Consider the following 17,144-nt stretch of genomic DNA (forward strand, 5'->3'; position numbering starts at 1 on the left):
AAAAGCTTTATGCCAGTGGCCTCTGTCCTTGATATTGCTGTCAGTGTGCCCTCCATATGCAGCAACTGTCGGCCCACCCCCTCCTAGCTGCATACCACCAAACTGGGGCCGAGTCCAGAAACAACACTTGTGCCTTCAACACTTAGACAGACTTCTCATAACTATATTATTATTATTATTATTATTATTATTATTATTATTATTATTATTATTATTATTATTATTATTATTATTATTATTATTATGCAAGACAAGAGGATTCTGTATTGTCTCTGCTAGCAAATAATCATCATGAAAATATTCCTTCATGCAGTTTACCCAAACTTTTTGCCAAGCCCCAAATGGCTCGGGGTGTGATGTGGAATGAGCTCAACACGTGTAAAAAAAAATGTCATTCTCCACCAGCTGATGGTGAGTGTTTCTCTCCATCATGTTCACAGCTGTTTCGGTGAGTGGGTTAAGCACTGAGCACATTCACGTGTCCACAAATGTTAAAAGTGCCAATACGTTACATCTGGTATTCATGCTACAACAACTTTTGTTTTCCTTTCTCTAGATTATTTGCTTTTTATTTCAACGCACTTACATTTTCATGCACGAACATGGATATGTTTTTTATGGTTTGACAAACGTTTTCTTAGTTTTTATATCTTCTTTTAGCTTTTGATGGGGCAGCCTTCTTGCTTCAATTCTTTATGTTTGACCATACTTTGAATACCTTGCTATATTTCATGGTCTTATATTTATGCACAATTAGAAAACAAAGTGTAACTGTTGTTGGAAAGAAAATAATACTAATGTTGAAAATGATTTGTTTAAAATGTGCCACTTTCCCATTAAAAAAATACTACTTTCCAAATCTTCCACTTTAAAAATATTTTATGGTTTCAGGACAGATAAGTAAATAATTAAAATAAAATGGAAATGTACAATTATTATTATTATTATTAAATTTAAAAAATACACCTATCTTTTTTTATTGTTTAGTAAATTGTAAAGAATATTGAGCAATGCTTGTATTGTTTATGTAAGTGAAACTAATAACTTAATGGACTCTGGAGGAGCTGTTCTTGGAGAAAAGGTGCTGAAAATGAACTTTTTGGATGTTGATTTCAGAAGACCGATCTGTTGCTACAAAAATAAAGTAGCTGCTTGAGCCTGAGAGTAACCATTAGAGAAACCATCGTGGGACTTTCCTCTCTCTCTCTCTTTCCTACTCCCCCCCCCCCCCTCTCTCTCTCTCTCTCGCTCTCTCTCTCTCTCTCTTGGCTCTCTGTCCCCCTCCGTCCCTCCAGCCTGCAGAGTTTTCCGTCCTGTGTCAGGATAACATCGTAAACGAGGACCACCTGACGGTAAGACCGGACTAAATGGAAGCAGCGGAGAAAACTCTCACTTACCAAGATGACACCGGACTTCACAGGAAGCTGCTCACAGATGACAAGGATAAGGACAAGACCGGCGGTAAGGACCACGCCACCGAGACGAACAGCGACGAGTCCAATTATGTGGATCTGGACGTAAAACCTGACTGTCCCAAAACGGTTAAAGTGACTTTCACAGGTGTAGGGAACCAGCTGTCTGTTATCAAAAGCGACAGTTCAAATCAGGGGGAGCAGGAACGAAAGAGTAAAATCATTTCGAGCAAGGACAAGCAGGACACCGTCCCCGGGCTCGGATCGGATGAGCCCCGGTCGGAAACTCTGACCAAACTTCCCAACACTGATCAGGACTCCGAGAATGAGAATCAGCGCCAGGCCGAGCTCGACCCGACTGACTGCAGCGACAATGTGTGCAGTGAAAGTGATGAGCTCCGGTACACGGACATGTATCTGAACAGCAAGACGGAGTCCGATGACGGCGCCAGCGCCCTGCTGTCCGACCACTGCAGCTCCGACACCGTGGAGGACGAGTCCCACTATATCACCACGCACGAAATCCAGCTAACCGAGCTCGACCACGACGTAGATTACGACTTAGGCCGCGGGACCTGTTGGGAGTTTGAAGACGACAACCTGGTCTATTCCTTTGTGGATTACGCCTCTTTTGAAAGCGATGATACTCAGGAGGGCACTCTAATACTAGAGGGCAGGGGCCAGGCGAAAGTGCAGTCAATTCTCGGTGGAACAGTTGTCAGCACTGAGCAGGAGGAGAGCGATCTTTGTGATTCGGACAAATGCGCCAGCTCGGACGAAAGCGTGTGTAAAAATCCAAGTGAAGACCTTAGTGAGGGGAAAATCCACCTGTCGATAAAAACTTCCTCTAGAGCAGTTAACGACCCAGTTAATGTATTTGACAACAACTTCTCTGGGTACAAGAAACACTGTGGAGACAAGAGCAATTTCTCTTTTGTGAGCCCTGGCGCCAGCGCGGGGCCCCTGTGCGACAGAGCCCCATATTTCATCCCTGCTCCGGGCCGTCAGCACCTTGCAACCAAACTGAGACGGAAAGATATTAATGAGTATTCCAGCGGAGCGTCCAGCTCGATCAGTGAGCTGGATGACGCTGATAAAGAGGTGCGTAATTTAACCGCCAAGTCTTTCCGGAGCCTGGCATGTCCGTACTTCGATGCTATTAATCTTAGCACCTCTAGTGAATCTTCTGTCTCGGAATACGGCCTCAATAAGTGGTCGGCTTATGTAGACTGGAATTATGGAAACATAACGCGAGGCAGAGAGCGCAGCGTAATTGCGCACAAGACTTCCAGGGCAACGCTGGAAATGAATAAGAACGTGGAAAGTAAGAAGCATGGTAAGTCTGTTACCGGCACGAAAACCCCGCAAAACAAAACATGCGCGCTAAATAAAAGAATAACTTCACAGCAAGCATCATCTTCCAGCAAAAAGATCCAAGTGAAAGATCACGTTCAGCCAGTGCAGCGCGGTGTCACGTTGAATTTCCGCTGTAATGTTGAATCACATGAAACAGCCGATTCAAAATGCCCCAAAAAGGCACGACCGAATGGGGCTACCGGGGCTGTGCTGGCCAGGTCTGGGTATGAGATGCAGTATCATCACACAGATAACCTAGGAGATACTCACAAAAGGGCAATTTTTGCATCAAGTCTTTTGAAAAATGTGATTTCCAAAAAGATGCAATTTGAGCAGGAGCGCAAAATGGAGAGGGGTGAAATCTGTGACACATCCCCCTGTTTTCAGATAAAAGATCCAGAGGTGATGAGAGAAAGGAGTCCGGGACGAGGCCTACAAAGGCAAACATCAGAATCGGGCTCAGGATTCACTGTGAATTCTGCTGATGATCAGTGTCCGGAGGTTGGCAGACAGAGTTCCTGTGGTGATGGAGAGGAAACAAAAGGCAGCAAAGCACCAGATGATTCAGACAAGGGACAGGATGAACTCCAAAAGGATTCAACCATCCACAGTCAAAGCACTTCATCTAATTCATTAAAAGAAGATGATCCAGAACCTGTAAAACAGGTCGAACCTCCATCTGTAAGCGGCACACAGACTGCAGCAAAGGAAGGATTAGACACCAGCAGCATGCTGTCAAAACTTCTTTTTGTTCCAAGTTGCCAGCTACACTCAAAGGATAGGAACTTTTCAGATTTACTAAGACACACACCTGACTCTGTCACACCTGCTGCTTCACAGAAAAGTGAAAAGGAGCTGAAAGCGAGTCATAACGGAAACAAAGAAGAAAATGGGAAGGGAGGGAAGAAACCTGAGATAAAAATATGTCTGAGAAGCGTGAAAGAAAATAAAGGCTGCACACTGAATATCGCCAATCTCCTAACCCCTAAAATAAGTTACAATGTCAACACGTTCAGGACAGCAGATGATACCAGAGTCCCCATTTTGTCAGCAGCCGACAGGGTTCCAAATTTCACTGTTAGAGACATAAGAGACACCAAATGCAAGCTTCAAACACCAATATATCACGTAAGGGATGTACGCAAGTTGGTAAAAAGCTCATATCGCTTTGTTTCCTTGAATAATAGTGGCAGTAAATATTCCACAGCAGCTGATAAACCCGGGGAAAAGGCAAAAACAGAGCATGTTAAACATTTATTACCGTCTCCTATTGTAATCAAATGCAACTCTGTTAAAACAAATGTCAAGTCAGAGAAAACTGCAGCACAGAAACAAGCAGCGACATCTGAAAATCCGCAGAGTGAAAGTGTACCTTCTGCTTCTGTGGCTAACAGGGCACCACCCATCATAACCAAACAGGGTTGCCCTGACCAATCAGACATTCAAACAACTCAACTGGTGAAACAGAGGCAGGAGAAGTTTGCAGGTGAGACGGTGGAAAGGAGAAATGAGGCGGCAGCTCCAAAACAGGATGCAGTGGAGAAAATAAAAGCTGCTGTCAAAACGATGGAGCAGCTTTATTTTTTTGACAAAAATGAGTGGAAGCGCAAGAGTCAGGCTCCACGCCCTATCACAGGCAGCCATGTGCTGTCGCTTATTGCCAGGGAGGAGCAGGGAGCAGAGGTGCCCGAGGCGGCAAGCACATGGACTCCTCAGTCAGAAACAGGGAGGCTGCATGAAGACAAAAGAGCCCTCAACGTCATCCATGTTCCATATGACAGTGATGCTTTTAAAACACAACAAAGCAAAACATTTACTAACAAAAGCGTTCTCCATTTTGGCAGCAAGGCTTGCGTTAGTGTTAACTCAGACAGCAGCTCTGCGGTTCCACTGCCACCAACTGTGAAAAGCTCCAAAACACCCGCAGCTCCACTGTCTGTGAAAATAGAGGAGCCAAGACATTGCCAGGTGGAGAATGGAAAGGTCAAAATCAGCCCCACTAATCCTTCTGTTACACAGGGCTGCTCGGACTCTGAGAACTATTTAACCATACCAGGGATGGCTTACACAAATGAAATCAAACTTTCAAGCCCAGAACACGATTCAAAGGAGGGCAATTCAAATAACAGTAAAGTCAATGCAGCTGACCCCAAGGCACCTGAGCAGAAAACGTCTCCGTTAATCATGGAGTACCCAGGCACGAGCATCTACCATCACTCAACAGCAGCAACCGGGCCTCAGAAACAGCAGCAGGTGCTCTGTTTCTCTCCCTACCTTCCAAATGTGTCGCCCACACCTTCTACTGGAGAGCCAGCGCAACAAACCCAGCGCAAGATGCTTGTGGACCCCACAACTGGACATTATTACTTGGTGGACACTCCCATTAAAGCGACCTCTAAGAGACTGTTTGACCCTGAAACAGGTCAGTACGTGGATGTACCCATGCCTCATTCACCTGCGGCACCTGTAACCCCGGTGCCTCTTTCTGTGTCTCCCCTGGCACTTAACCCAGGAGGATATGCCCCCACCTACATGATCTACCCAGGCTTCATCTCCTCACCCACTTTAGCAGCCCAGACGGTATTGCCACAGTCCCCATGTCATTCTGAAGATGCAGGTGGAGAAAATATCAAAAAGAATATTAGTCCTCAGCCAGAAAGTAAGACAGCAGGCACAGAGAGTACATATTACAGCGCAACAGGAGAAACTTCCCAGGCGCAGCTGCAGTTACCTGTGAGTTTGGGACTTTTGACCACCAGGGGAAGTGGCGGGAGCTCAGAGAGAAAGCCAGTTATCAGCATCACAACACAGCAAGGTCCAAGAATCATTGCCCCTCCCTCCTTCGATGGCACAACGATGAGCTTCGTAGTGGAGCATCGGTGACCAAGACAACGTCTCGTCATAAGTGATGTAAGTTGTTCACCTGCTCATTCAGACTGGCAACTTGTATGACTCAGTATTTACCTGATTTCACCTCACTCCAACCACTCTTACATTTTGCATCTATTCTGTTGGAAGCAGATAAAAATCATTTATTTTTTTGTAAGTCTTGCTCAGAATCTTAATATCAATATGACTGCTCAAAATCTCCTGTGTGTGATGTCATAATGTATATTTGCAGTCAATTTCTGATTAGACACAAAGGGTGGAAGGAATAATAGTGCATTTAAACAAATAGCATTTAAAAACAGACAACACACACATAAACAAAAAGCAAAATATTTTCCCAATCTGAAATCTTAGTTAATTTTTTTAAAGAGAGATAAAAAGCAAAAACAATGGGATTTGAAATTTCTGTAGAACAATATTTTTTTCTGACATATGGAAAAATAATTGCTCAGCACACTCAGCACATAAATCTAGCTTTTCAGGGAAATTCTCATTAAGATTTGTCCTGATGATGATCTATAATACTTTTTGATATACATGCATTGCTCATCTATAGTGCTTTTTGATGTACAAAGCCCCACCTTGGATTTGGGCAGGGGCAAAAGACTGGAAAAGTTGTATTTAGGCTAAAATAAAATTACCTCCAAATGAAATTGCCTAATTAGTAAGAGGGTTTTAATCATCTAAAGTGTTGACAGGACACAGTTAAACAACAGATATTCTTGATGGTATTGGTGGTGACAGAGGTTGGGTGAGGAGTTGGCTTTGGCACCTATAGAGGCCCAATTAATGCTAACTGATGCATACAGATCTTCAAGCAACATATGCTGTCATACGGATAGTCTTTGTTTATTTCATTAATAATTGTAAACCAGGCTGTGCACATATTTAGAAACTAATTGAGGCCAAAAACCGTAGATGGAATTTTGTAACAAGCAAGAATGGGGAAAAGTTTGGCTTTCAAAACTGCAGAAATTGCTTTCAGCACTTTTTAAGCACTTGTTAAAAGAAGATACCATAGAAGACAGTGAGAGATATGTCCTGAACCAACATTTCAGAAGCATGTTACTGGCATCATATTCAAAATAAGCACGTATTTAAAACAAACTTTTCAGTTTTAATATATGATAAGGTGCCTCTGCACTTATTTCAAACTAATAAGGATATCATTGTGAACCAATTTGTTCTGGTTATAATTGGCTATATCTGCAGCGCTTAACCTAATTACACCACCACCAAATAATATAAGGTTTATGCAACAGCTACATTAAATAGAGGGTTAGTGTCATCACCAAGATCTTTCTTAGGTTACTGTAGTGGTTAATCTGCCAGTGTATTTAAGGTCTTTATATAAAATGATAACTTTAATGCTCAAATCTAATTATTGTTGTTTAATTATGATTTTTCAAAGGTGCTGTTTTACAAAAAAGCTGAAAAAATACACATTAAAAAGTACATTACTATTTTTTTTTTATTATTCAGATGCCAAAAGACAGAGAAGTCCAGTGTGCTCGAATCTGGATATAAAAACATTAATTCTGTTCAGTGAATTCAGTCATTTTTAGTCTTAAGCAAGGTTTTGACAGATAGCTAAAATATTTGTGTTTTGTTGTTTTTATTGCATGTGAATAATACATTTTTAAAGCGCTGCACATTTTGCAAGTGCCTCTTCACAAATGTGGTAGCCAAATTCAGTACATAAAATCTCAACAAAATTTAATGCTGTTACTTTCAAGGAATCTCCTGAAGTCTGTACCAAGACTTATACAGATTCACATTCCGAGGCTGCTCGTGTGTTACATTCAGATGACCTCACCAACTCGTGTTTTTTCATTATTTTGTGCCATAAATGTGGTCAAAGCAGCAGTCCAGCTTGGATGCTATAACAGTGACATGTTAATAGAAACGCAGCAGCTTCATGACAGGTAACCCGACTCCACTGAGCTCGGCTGGACTTGCAGTGAGATTGGATTTTCAGCCATGGCCCAGAGCTTTTCTCTGCATTACACATCGTCGGGCTATTTTGATAGTGTGAGACGACTTTGTTTACATGGTTTATTCTCAGGGTTGGAAAGTGTCACAGGAAACTATTCCAGTTAGTGACACCTCACATCAAGTTATTCTTAATCCGTTATAAATGTTTTAATTACTTGTATAACTTTACAGTTTATTAGTGTGTTCGTTCCTTGCTTGTGACATTTCACAAATCCAACACATATCTTGAGAAATAATCAGTTCACAGATTGCAAAATAATTAACTCCTAGGTGCAATATGTTTATTGTGCAGTGAAGGTGGACACAATGTAGCCAATATAATGTTAATTTATTTTAAGCAAGTAAGACAAGCAGTGGGTTCAGAGGGCTAAAATAATCTGATCACTAATTTTACAGAATAATTGACTGTGTAGTTTAAATGTAAAGCTTACGCAAATCAGGAAATAATTTTAAATAATTTTATATAATAAACAAAAACCTGAGTTTACAGTACTGCGGAAATCAAATTTAAAAAAGAGATCTTTGTGGTGGTAAATGGTACTGCAGCATATTTTCCTTACAAATAGTTTAAGTTTTATTTGCACTAGTTTTAAAGTTTTCACTTCAAAAGTTTTACAGTAATAGAATAATAAGGAGTTATATTTCACATTGTTTTGTGTCTAACTTACACTCCAACCTTACTTCTCAGGCCATTTTAAACTGCATACATTTTGACCTGTAACACCAGCTATGACTTTGTACAGTTGAACCATGGACCTAAATACTGATCTAAATTTTAGCCATTTGAACTTACTAATTACTAATGATGCTTTTGTAGCTATGAATTAAAACTGAATACATGCGTTTTAATATAATCAGAAAAGGTTAACAATAGTAAGTAAGATCAAAGTGATGTAAATCCAGGAAGCATTTTTTTATTTTATTTGATTGATTGACACTTTTTAAGAAAATCCTAAAGAGCTCTACAACAGAGGTTTTGCAGTAACGTATAAACAGCTTGTCAAAAGGTTAAATCTGGCTCACTGGATGGCTTTGGAAAAAGTAAAAGCAGAAGAAGGCCAGAAAGTTTGGATTTTTAACTGCATTTTTTCATTTTTCATTTTCATTTATTTTACAGTCTTCTTATTGTCCAACAGTACCAAAGGTAAGCAGCCTAAAAGATAAACCATTAAATGACATATATTAAAAACAAATTCCAATCGATAACACAGAAATGCCTATATACTGTAACATTTTATCGGGGTGTCTTTTTTGTTCGTTTGGTTTATTTTTATAGTAGGCCCACACAAACATCAAACAAACAAATAAATAAATAAAATGACACTTTTGTCTGCTAACTAATAAAACATTTCTGTTTACTGTATTGGTCCTCTCAGCATCAAATTGGGGTGTGTGTGGCCCACAATGTGTTATGTTTGTGCTATGCTTGTTTTATCAGCAGATGTTTATATGAACACAGGTTGACAGGTTACCAAGGCAATAATCTGAGTTGACAAACATCAACAGCAGTTCTGCAAATGAACAATTAAGAAGGGCATTAAAAAAAAACACCAGCAAAGCAAACCAAATATAAATGCAAAATTATAAAAAGAAATCTTTTTAGTGTCATATTCTTTCTTTTCTTTTAGATAAACACATTTACAACTAACCACAGTCCATTCTCAGCTAATGTGTCAGAGCAATAATACATCCCCATGAGCATGAGGGATTCATGTCAGCTGGGTGCGTGTCAGGCAGAGGCCTAGCACGGGGTTGAGTAGTTGTGTGAAGGGAAACCAGGGCGTGTGCATGTGTGTCTGCATACGTGTGTGTGTAACTGGTGTCGGTGGGGCAGAGCGATATGTGTGTGTGTATGTGTGTGTTGGGGGGGGGGGGGGGGGGGGGGGATTGCTGGGATAGTGATGCAGGAGGAAAAGGTCAGGCAATGCAAAGTATTTGTTGTGCTGATGCAGGGAGAGGACAGCTGCTCGGAGAGATCAGATGCTGTTGCAGCTCCAGCTTGGAGGCGATTCTGCTGGACTCTGATGGGGTCAACTTTTTATAGCCCCCTCCCCCTCTGCCTATTCCTAAATGGGGAGAGGGAGGTGGAGGGCACTGCTGTCCTTCTATGTAAACAAATCTAGTAGCGTGCCCTCAGCAGTGATTTGGCTGAATCTGATCAGCTGGCTAAGGTTGAGGAAATCTGAAGAGTGAATGCGTTTCAGTGGCTGGTGAAAGTAGCTCTTTCACAAACTGCACCACACAGTAACTTTTCTCCTTTATGTTTTCAACTTTTCACTGCATCCATCTGACTTTAACAGCCATGTTTTGTCTTCTTTATCACCTTTAGATGTTTCTGCTGAGGATTCTGCCTTCAGTCACTGTAAGTTCAGTTTTCACCTGTCACCCACCCCGTGATCTACTCCCAGGACAACCTCCACCACCATCATCTGCCCCCAGTTCTGTGTTGTTTAAGCTTGCAGCCGACATTACTGTATACGCACTGCAGTGCTACATAGGGTCAACTCAACATTTTTGCCACGCTGTCCTGCTGAAGTTCTGATGTGAATAGGCTTATAATACTTTCCATTCAGCTGCTGTCTAGATCTGTTGAAATGCTGTTTGTGCCCTGCAGCATGCTTATTCAAAAGGAAAAAAGGCAAGTCTTCGCTTCCTGCTCAGTGTTATTCATTACTGGCCAAAAGCAACTGGTTTACTGATATTTTACTGTCACCAAGTATTTTAAGCAAGACTATGTAACTTTTCAAAAAACATATTTAACCTAAAAAAGGTTTAATATGTGCAAAATAAAATTCAATTTTATTAAAGTCCGCATACCCAAGATTTGTTTTCTATAACCTCTTGTGATCATTATACTGTACCTGACCTTACTGAGTGTGTGTGCAATTCATTAACACTACTGTGTAAGGATGTCACAGGTCCCTATGGTTTTATCAGAAAAGTAAAACAAGAAGTAAAGATGTACCTGACAAGAGCACATGTTGGTTGTCTGCTGCAGTTGATGCTTGGTCACACTTAGTCTAAGCGTATGACAACAGCTAGGCATTGCGGTCTTGTAGCTACTTTAGAGACAAATATGAGATTCTGGTGTATCAGCAGGTATCAAAAGAGGTGCTTTGCATTTGCTGTTTTCATCTGCACACATCAGTTGCTCAGTAGGACAGAGGATGTCTTACTCAGGTCCGGGGCATTGTAGGGCTTATTTGACTGACAATCCTGAATGCCATGTGAATGTTGGGGACAGTGCAGGTAGCAAGTGGTGGGTCCCATTTTTATTTATTTTTGGGGTATCACATTGCTCAACTTCCTACATAAAGTTTACATCATTTTGCGTTAAAGCTTCTAACTTTAGATCCATCCTGGTAGTGGATCAGGGCCATTTTAAAGAGGTCAACCATGCTCAGTTGACACTGAGCAACTTCTAGCCACAGCAAAGGCTCTGACTTCCTGTGGACACTGGGATCCTTAGTAGCCAGGTAACATGTAGAAGATCCCAAGACCACAGTACACAGATCTTTTTTGGAATTCTGAGTGAATTAATGCTCCAAGTGAATTCATCCATGAGAGGATGGACAGAGAGGTTGATAACAGATATTAGTACCACATCAGCAGTAATGCAGAGTGGAGTGGAAGCGCTGAAGTGAAAGCTGAGCCTGGCATCAAACTTCTCGACTTACCGGTGGATCTGCTTTCTAACCCTACCCATTAGTCATTGGAAGAATGAAGTTGTAGATGCAAGCATCTGAAACAAGTTTCATTCGCAGGGTGATGCAAAGAGAGGGTGATCTGAGACATTTGAAAGAGACTCTGCTCTTCAGACATCTGATTTCTCTGGAGGTATTCCAGACAGATCCAACTGGAAAGAGATCACAGCACAGAGTCAGAATACCCTGGAGGGATTACATAGGATGTGGCTAGGGAGAAAGACATATGGGCAACTTTGTTTAGCCTGCTGTCACCAAGATCAGCCACAGAAAATGAATGTATGGGCTCCAGTAAAATAATAAACAAGATAACATAGATACCAAGCAAGTCAATTCTGTATCACATATTATTCATTTTCACACTTAAAAGTTTAGGTATGTAATCTTATTTAACCAAGAAAAATAGCCAGATGGGTGTAATGATGATGGTATCTTTCGTTAAAGTACTGCTTTCCTCCATTTGATGTTTGTGCCACAGTGGTTGCTGTTCAGTGGAAGTTGCATAGTCTTGGTTTTAAACAAAACATTTTTGCTGTACATCATATGATCCACATTTTGCACAGGGACCATTTGTCTGCACTTAATTAAAAATAAACACGACAGATTAAGACTTCACTATCTGTATATATTTTTATTCTTTTACAGTAAGTTCAGTCAAAAAAGGAAATCATTTATTGTTGGATTTAAAATAAATATATTGTAAAGAATTCCCTACTAAATATATGTTAAAGAATAATCGGCTGGCATTACTATGTGCTGTGTTACAACTCACCAACATATTTTTCACATGCACAGCAGCAGCATTTCCATGTTTTTGAGCAGTCCATGCCCATGCTTGTCTTGAAGTCTATATAACCGTCCTGTCATGACTCACGAAATGATGCTCAAACCTGCTGCATAACTGATATATTGTATGAAGTGGTCTGCATTTATATTTTTAAAGCATGCTCAGGAGAAAAGTAATACACTATGTGTGTATGTCAGATGAAACAAAGCTGGGACTCTGGTTTATTAGTTTACTTAGGTAACTAAGTAGCGTTGGGCCTAATGCGTCAGAGCCAGCTGGGACATTTAGAGGATGACTTCCTCTATTTGCTTTGGTTCAGTTTACACTTTTGTGTACTGAGATGGGAGCTGATGTGTGTCTGTGTTTGTGCCTGTGAGTTATGTGTGGCATTTGAGCATTATGTGAGTACAACGAGGAGTTATGTTACTTTGCTGCAGACGTGAGCATAGACTGGTCATGTGTTTGGTTTGAGTGTTTTTGCATAGCATACGGAGAAATGCCAGTTTAAATCTAAATCACTGAGCAAATATATTCAAATATTTTTATTTGAATACTTTTTTCTTTTTTTCTTACCTGTTTCCATTTGAATATGCAGGGGCATCATGTGTCATTGTGCTTGATTTTACTCAGTTATACAAGCATACATGTAGTAATACTGCAACATGTAGTTTGCTATTTTTATCACGTTTCCTAGTTACACAGATTAAAGGTATCTGGATATGCTGGACAGTCTATGTACCTTAATGTAAAATGCAATTTTTTCAACTTTTATTCTTATGAATTGATTTCATTATAACTGATTCATGTGCACGAGCTGCTCTTTGAAGCATGTTAATGTTGCCAAATTTAATTCATTTTGAGGTAAATGTAACTGAGATATGTAACTGTAACTAATAACACTTCCTTTAAAATTGTAGGTTTGCTATTGAATGAAATCAGTTTACTCCATTGTAAAATGAGAGCAGTGCAAATAAAGCAACTGATGCTACTGAACATTTATTTATTTAAAATTTGTACAAAATGGCAGAAATGACCTAAGAGATGAAAAAAAACATTTTTAAATAAATAAATGACACATTTTTTATTTTGAAGTACAAAAACGATAACACTGCCTCCCAGTTATGAACTTTTATGTGTTTCCCCAGGTGTCCAAGGTGATATTTTCCTAAGTCTAGATGATTTTATTTTTATCACATTAACATATCATTTTTAAACCCTGTGAAATTTAAATAAGTAATATATTACAAATTGCAGGCTCCAGTAAACCAGCTATTCTAATGTTGTTATGAATGTAAAGCATAATTTCTCCCATGCATTTTATGAACACCATGTATGATTTTTATCTGTGAATAATAATAATGTACTTAATGCACCTGTCATCAACATTGTCAGCAATGAATGGCTGTAAACACTGGTGGTAGCAGCACAATGTAAATTTGTTTAATTTTGTTAAAATCTGATTTCATTTGAAAATAACATTTTTCATGTTTTCAGGTGAATTTTGCCCAATATTGCACTGTAACGTAGAGATAATGTAATTTCTTTGAAAACTTTCTTGAAAATGTTTGTCAAACAACAAACAAATACAACACCTGCTGATTTTGAGGTTTAATGTAAGAAAGTGATTGCATCAGTGCTTGATTTTGTATTAAACAAGAGGGATACGGTGAGGTGACGGTGGTTCGAGATAAGTGCAAAGACTGTGTGAACGGTTAAAGAAAAGGGGCACATGTTTCAATGAAATGTCCTCTAATGAGATACAGCTGTGTATTACCCACAGCCTTTTCTATGCATGATGTCAACTGTGTTGCGAGGTTGCCCCAGAAACAGGAAGAGGTCAGGACGACAGCTGAGAGATACCTTGAAAAGAGAAGTGAGTGCTGTGTTTGCACTTACAACTTGGAAAGTATAAGAACATGATTAGTGACTGTTATGTAGACTGACAAGCCTACATATGTTTGCAATAAATTCAAAATACAAGCTACTGAACATGTGTGTGTCCATTTTAATCATCTTAAGGCCTCCTTGTGTTTGAATGAAATGCATTTACTGCCACTTTCAAAACAGCTGCGCTAATATCAAACATTTGTTTAACTAAATAAAATTAATGTTTATTCAATTAATCTTTGATAGGTGGTATCATCAACAAGGAAATGATGTGAATAAACAGAAGCTGTGCTTATTCATCAAGATACTCTAAAGTGAAACTCAATACACGTTTTTTTTGCAAGAAGCAGCTTTATTAGTGAATAATTACTAATTCATTAATGCTTTCATCCACTACCAAAACACTGTTAGGATGTCATGTTGTGTGAAATCCATGTGCCTAGTTAGACAGTCAGTGCATGTAGAAGTGAGCATGGCAATGGCAATAACTGATCTGAACATGATTAATAATAAATAAATCAAATGAAGGCTATTATGATTGGAACTTATATTTTCCTTCTGAATGTTATTGAAAAGTAAATGAGGTAAACAGGAGCAATACAAAAATGTGCCACATCAAGGTAATATCTATCTATCTATCTATCTATCTATCTATCTATCTATCTATCTATCTATCTATCTATCTATCTATACTTTTTGTTTTACTTTTATCTTCCCTGTGCGTTTACCATAGCTGTACACTCAGATTCACTGACCTAATTACTGTAAAGTTTCACCACTGAGCAAAAAAAAAGAAAAGAAAGGAAAAGAAAAAGAAAAAAACGAGGGTGAAAGGCAGTCAAACAGATTTATGCCAACATAAGTACACATTTGGCATCTAGCAGCGTGCGAGGTTAGCTTTCGGGTGACACTGAAACATCACCCGGCCAGGCTTAAGTTTAACCTGACAGTTTGCTGCTGTGTTTACTTGGTTGCCATGGATGCAGGGAGACTGGCAGACACTGGTTTGCCCCCAGCTGCTCTCAGTGGTTTCTAAAGAATCTACATTAAGGACCAGTTGTTGTCCTCGGATGCCAGCAGGTACTCTGATGGCACAGTGTACCACAGGAAAACACAAGATTTATTAGCTCACCTGGATCACCAAGTGTGAGTTGCACTTAAGCCACTAAGGTATATCATCATTGCAAAACAATGATCTATCAAAAGTCCATGCTAATGCTGGTACAGCCTTCACAGATAGGAACATAGCCTGGACTCTTCATTTTAAAGCCTTAACGTCATCATTTTTGATTGCTCGGCTCTTTTGGAACCAGAAGGGACCCTTTTGTACAACTACTGTCAGCTAAGACTAGCATGCCGTCTTTACATAATGCACTCATGAAGAGTGTGCATGCAAAACACCCAGATATGCATCTGCTAATTACTGCTCCTAATAACTATCTGCTCTGTGAGTGGGAAGACAGAGGTACTTTACAGCTGTAAATGAAAACACTGCAAACTGAGATCCGTGTTTGTACTGTGGCTGTACCTCCAATTTACACAAAGTCATGAAAGATCACGGTAGAGTAAAAGCTTTTTCCAGGAAGCAGCAAAAGAAACAAAGAGGGGAGAAAAGAAACCCCCCAGACAAAACCATGAAAACCATGAAACCCAGAGTTTACATTTCATCCCTTTTTTTGTTTAGAAACATAAGAACCAGCTCATCATCCCTTAATGTCTAACTCATTTTTTTACAGCACATTTTCTTGAGGACAAATTTTCCAGAAAAACGCCGCATGTTCAGTGTTTATATATTTTACAGATTAAGTTTAGAATTTTGTGTTGCTTTTTTGCAGTGCGCTTTGTGTGTAAGGGCCGTTAGGGGTTGCTACCTGGGAATATAAAGAAAACATCAATCCTTTATATGCTCTAAAGGATCAAATAATGTTATATGAAGAGTATGCTGTCTTGAATTGATGAATGAATTTAGTTCTTTATTCTGTACCTTATGTGCTGTTGGCAACTTGGCAAAGCATCTTAAAGACTGACACCCTGGAAGAATTTTGTGAGGTGAGTATAACTCCTATTTCAACAACATGTAAGCATTAAACAGTTTAATTAATCTGGCTGGCACACACATTAATGTTAGCAATTTAACGATTAGCAGGTACTCACATTAGCTGTCTGCTGTCATTGTCATGGCTGGATGGTCCCCAACGGCCGACCTGCCTGTGTGTGTTTTCCGTGTGTTGTCCTCCTGTTTTTCTCCCTCTCCATCTCCGGGGGTTTACAGAAGTCGTCTTCAGACGCCGGGTGACATCCGACCTGGAAGCACCTCCACACAGGAGTCGCCACGCTGGCAACTGATGCGGTGCTCAGCTCTTCCCAGTTATCCGCCATCTTATGAGGGCTACTTAACTGCAGAGTCAGGTGACACTCGGCGTGGGAATATTAACCAAGCCTGGTAGTAGCTTTGAGTGTCTTGTTATATCAGGACTGTGAAGAGAAGTGAACTTACCTTCGTTGTACGTATATCCTTAGGATTAAGGACGGAGAGGAGATTGCTGGGAAGGAAGTCACGAGCACAGATTCACTTTGGAGGAAGACACGGACGCACTATCACACACGTTTGGGACACGGGGAGGAACACACGGAGGACGGCTTGCACATTGAACTGTTATTTGAATCCTTTTTCACTGTAAATAAACACGCTGCCTATTCATTCCACAAGCTCCGGGTCCCTCATTCTACTCACCGTGACAATCATTGAGGTAGCGACAAGTGGCTGTGCCTAATAACAAAATGACAATGTTAATGGGAGCAAACATTATCAGTCCTGCCAATCTATAACATTAACAGTGTTAATTTAACATGATAACACAATTATTTGCATCTAAAACTTCCATACTCACCAACTCTATCTAATCAGCAATAAAAACATGGTGCCAAGTCACCAGAAGCACAGGAAATAAATTGGGCTTTGGCTGAATACATCTAGATCAGGGGTGGGCAATTCCAGGCCCCGAGGGCCGGTGTCCTGCAGGTTTTAGATCTCACCTTTGGTCAACACACCTGAATCACATGATTAGTTCGTTACCAGGCCTTTGGAGAACTGCAGGAGCTAATTTAGCCATT

At 40.1% G+C, this 17,144-nt stretch overlaps 1 protein-coding gene across 2 annotated transcripts; it reads left to right on the top strand.

The window, feature by feature from the left end:
* The first annotated feature begins 1,311 nt into the window (after window positions 1-1,311).
* Window positions 1,312-16,343, top strand: LOC102786955 (uncharacterized protein C4orf54 homolog). Of its 2 annotated transcripts, XR_004843519.2 has the most exons (4): window positions 1,312-5,678; window positions 9,982-10,014; window positions 16,043-16,079; window positions 16,303-16,343. XR_004843519.2 is itself a non-coding variant. In XM_006787156.3 (2 exons), exon 1 carries the CDS (start codon window positions 1,368-1,370, stop codon window positions 5,649-5,651), a length of 4,284 nt encoding a protein of 1,427 aa, XP_006787219.2. In that variant the 5' UTR covers window positions 1,312-1,367; the 3' UTR covers window positions 5,652-5,678; window positions 9,982-14,127. The 2 variants fall into 2 exon arrangements, 1 of the variants encoding a protein (XP_006787219.2); XM_006787156.3 differs by lacking the exons at window positions 16,043-16,079; window positions 16,303-16,343 and having other exon boundaries at window positions 9,982-14,127.
* The last annotated feature ends 801 nt before the right edge of the window (window positions 16,344-17,144 follow it).

Source organism: Neolamprologus brichardi, chromosome 6 (genome assembly GCF_056152115.1).
Source record: "Neolamprologus brichardi isolate AB-2024 chromosome 6, ASM5615211v1, whole genome shotgun sequence".
Classification (NCBI taxonomy): domain Eukaryota; kingdom Metazoa; phylum Chordata; class Actinopteri; order Cichliformes; family Cichlidae; genus Neolamprologus; species Neolamprologus brichardi.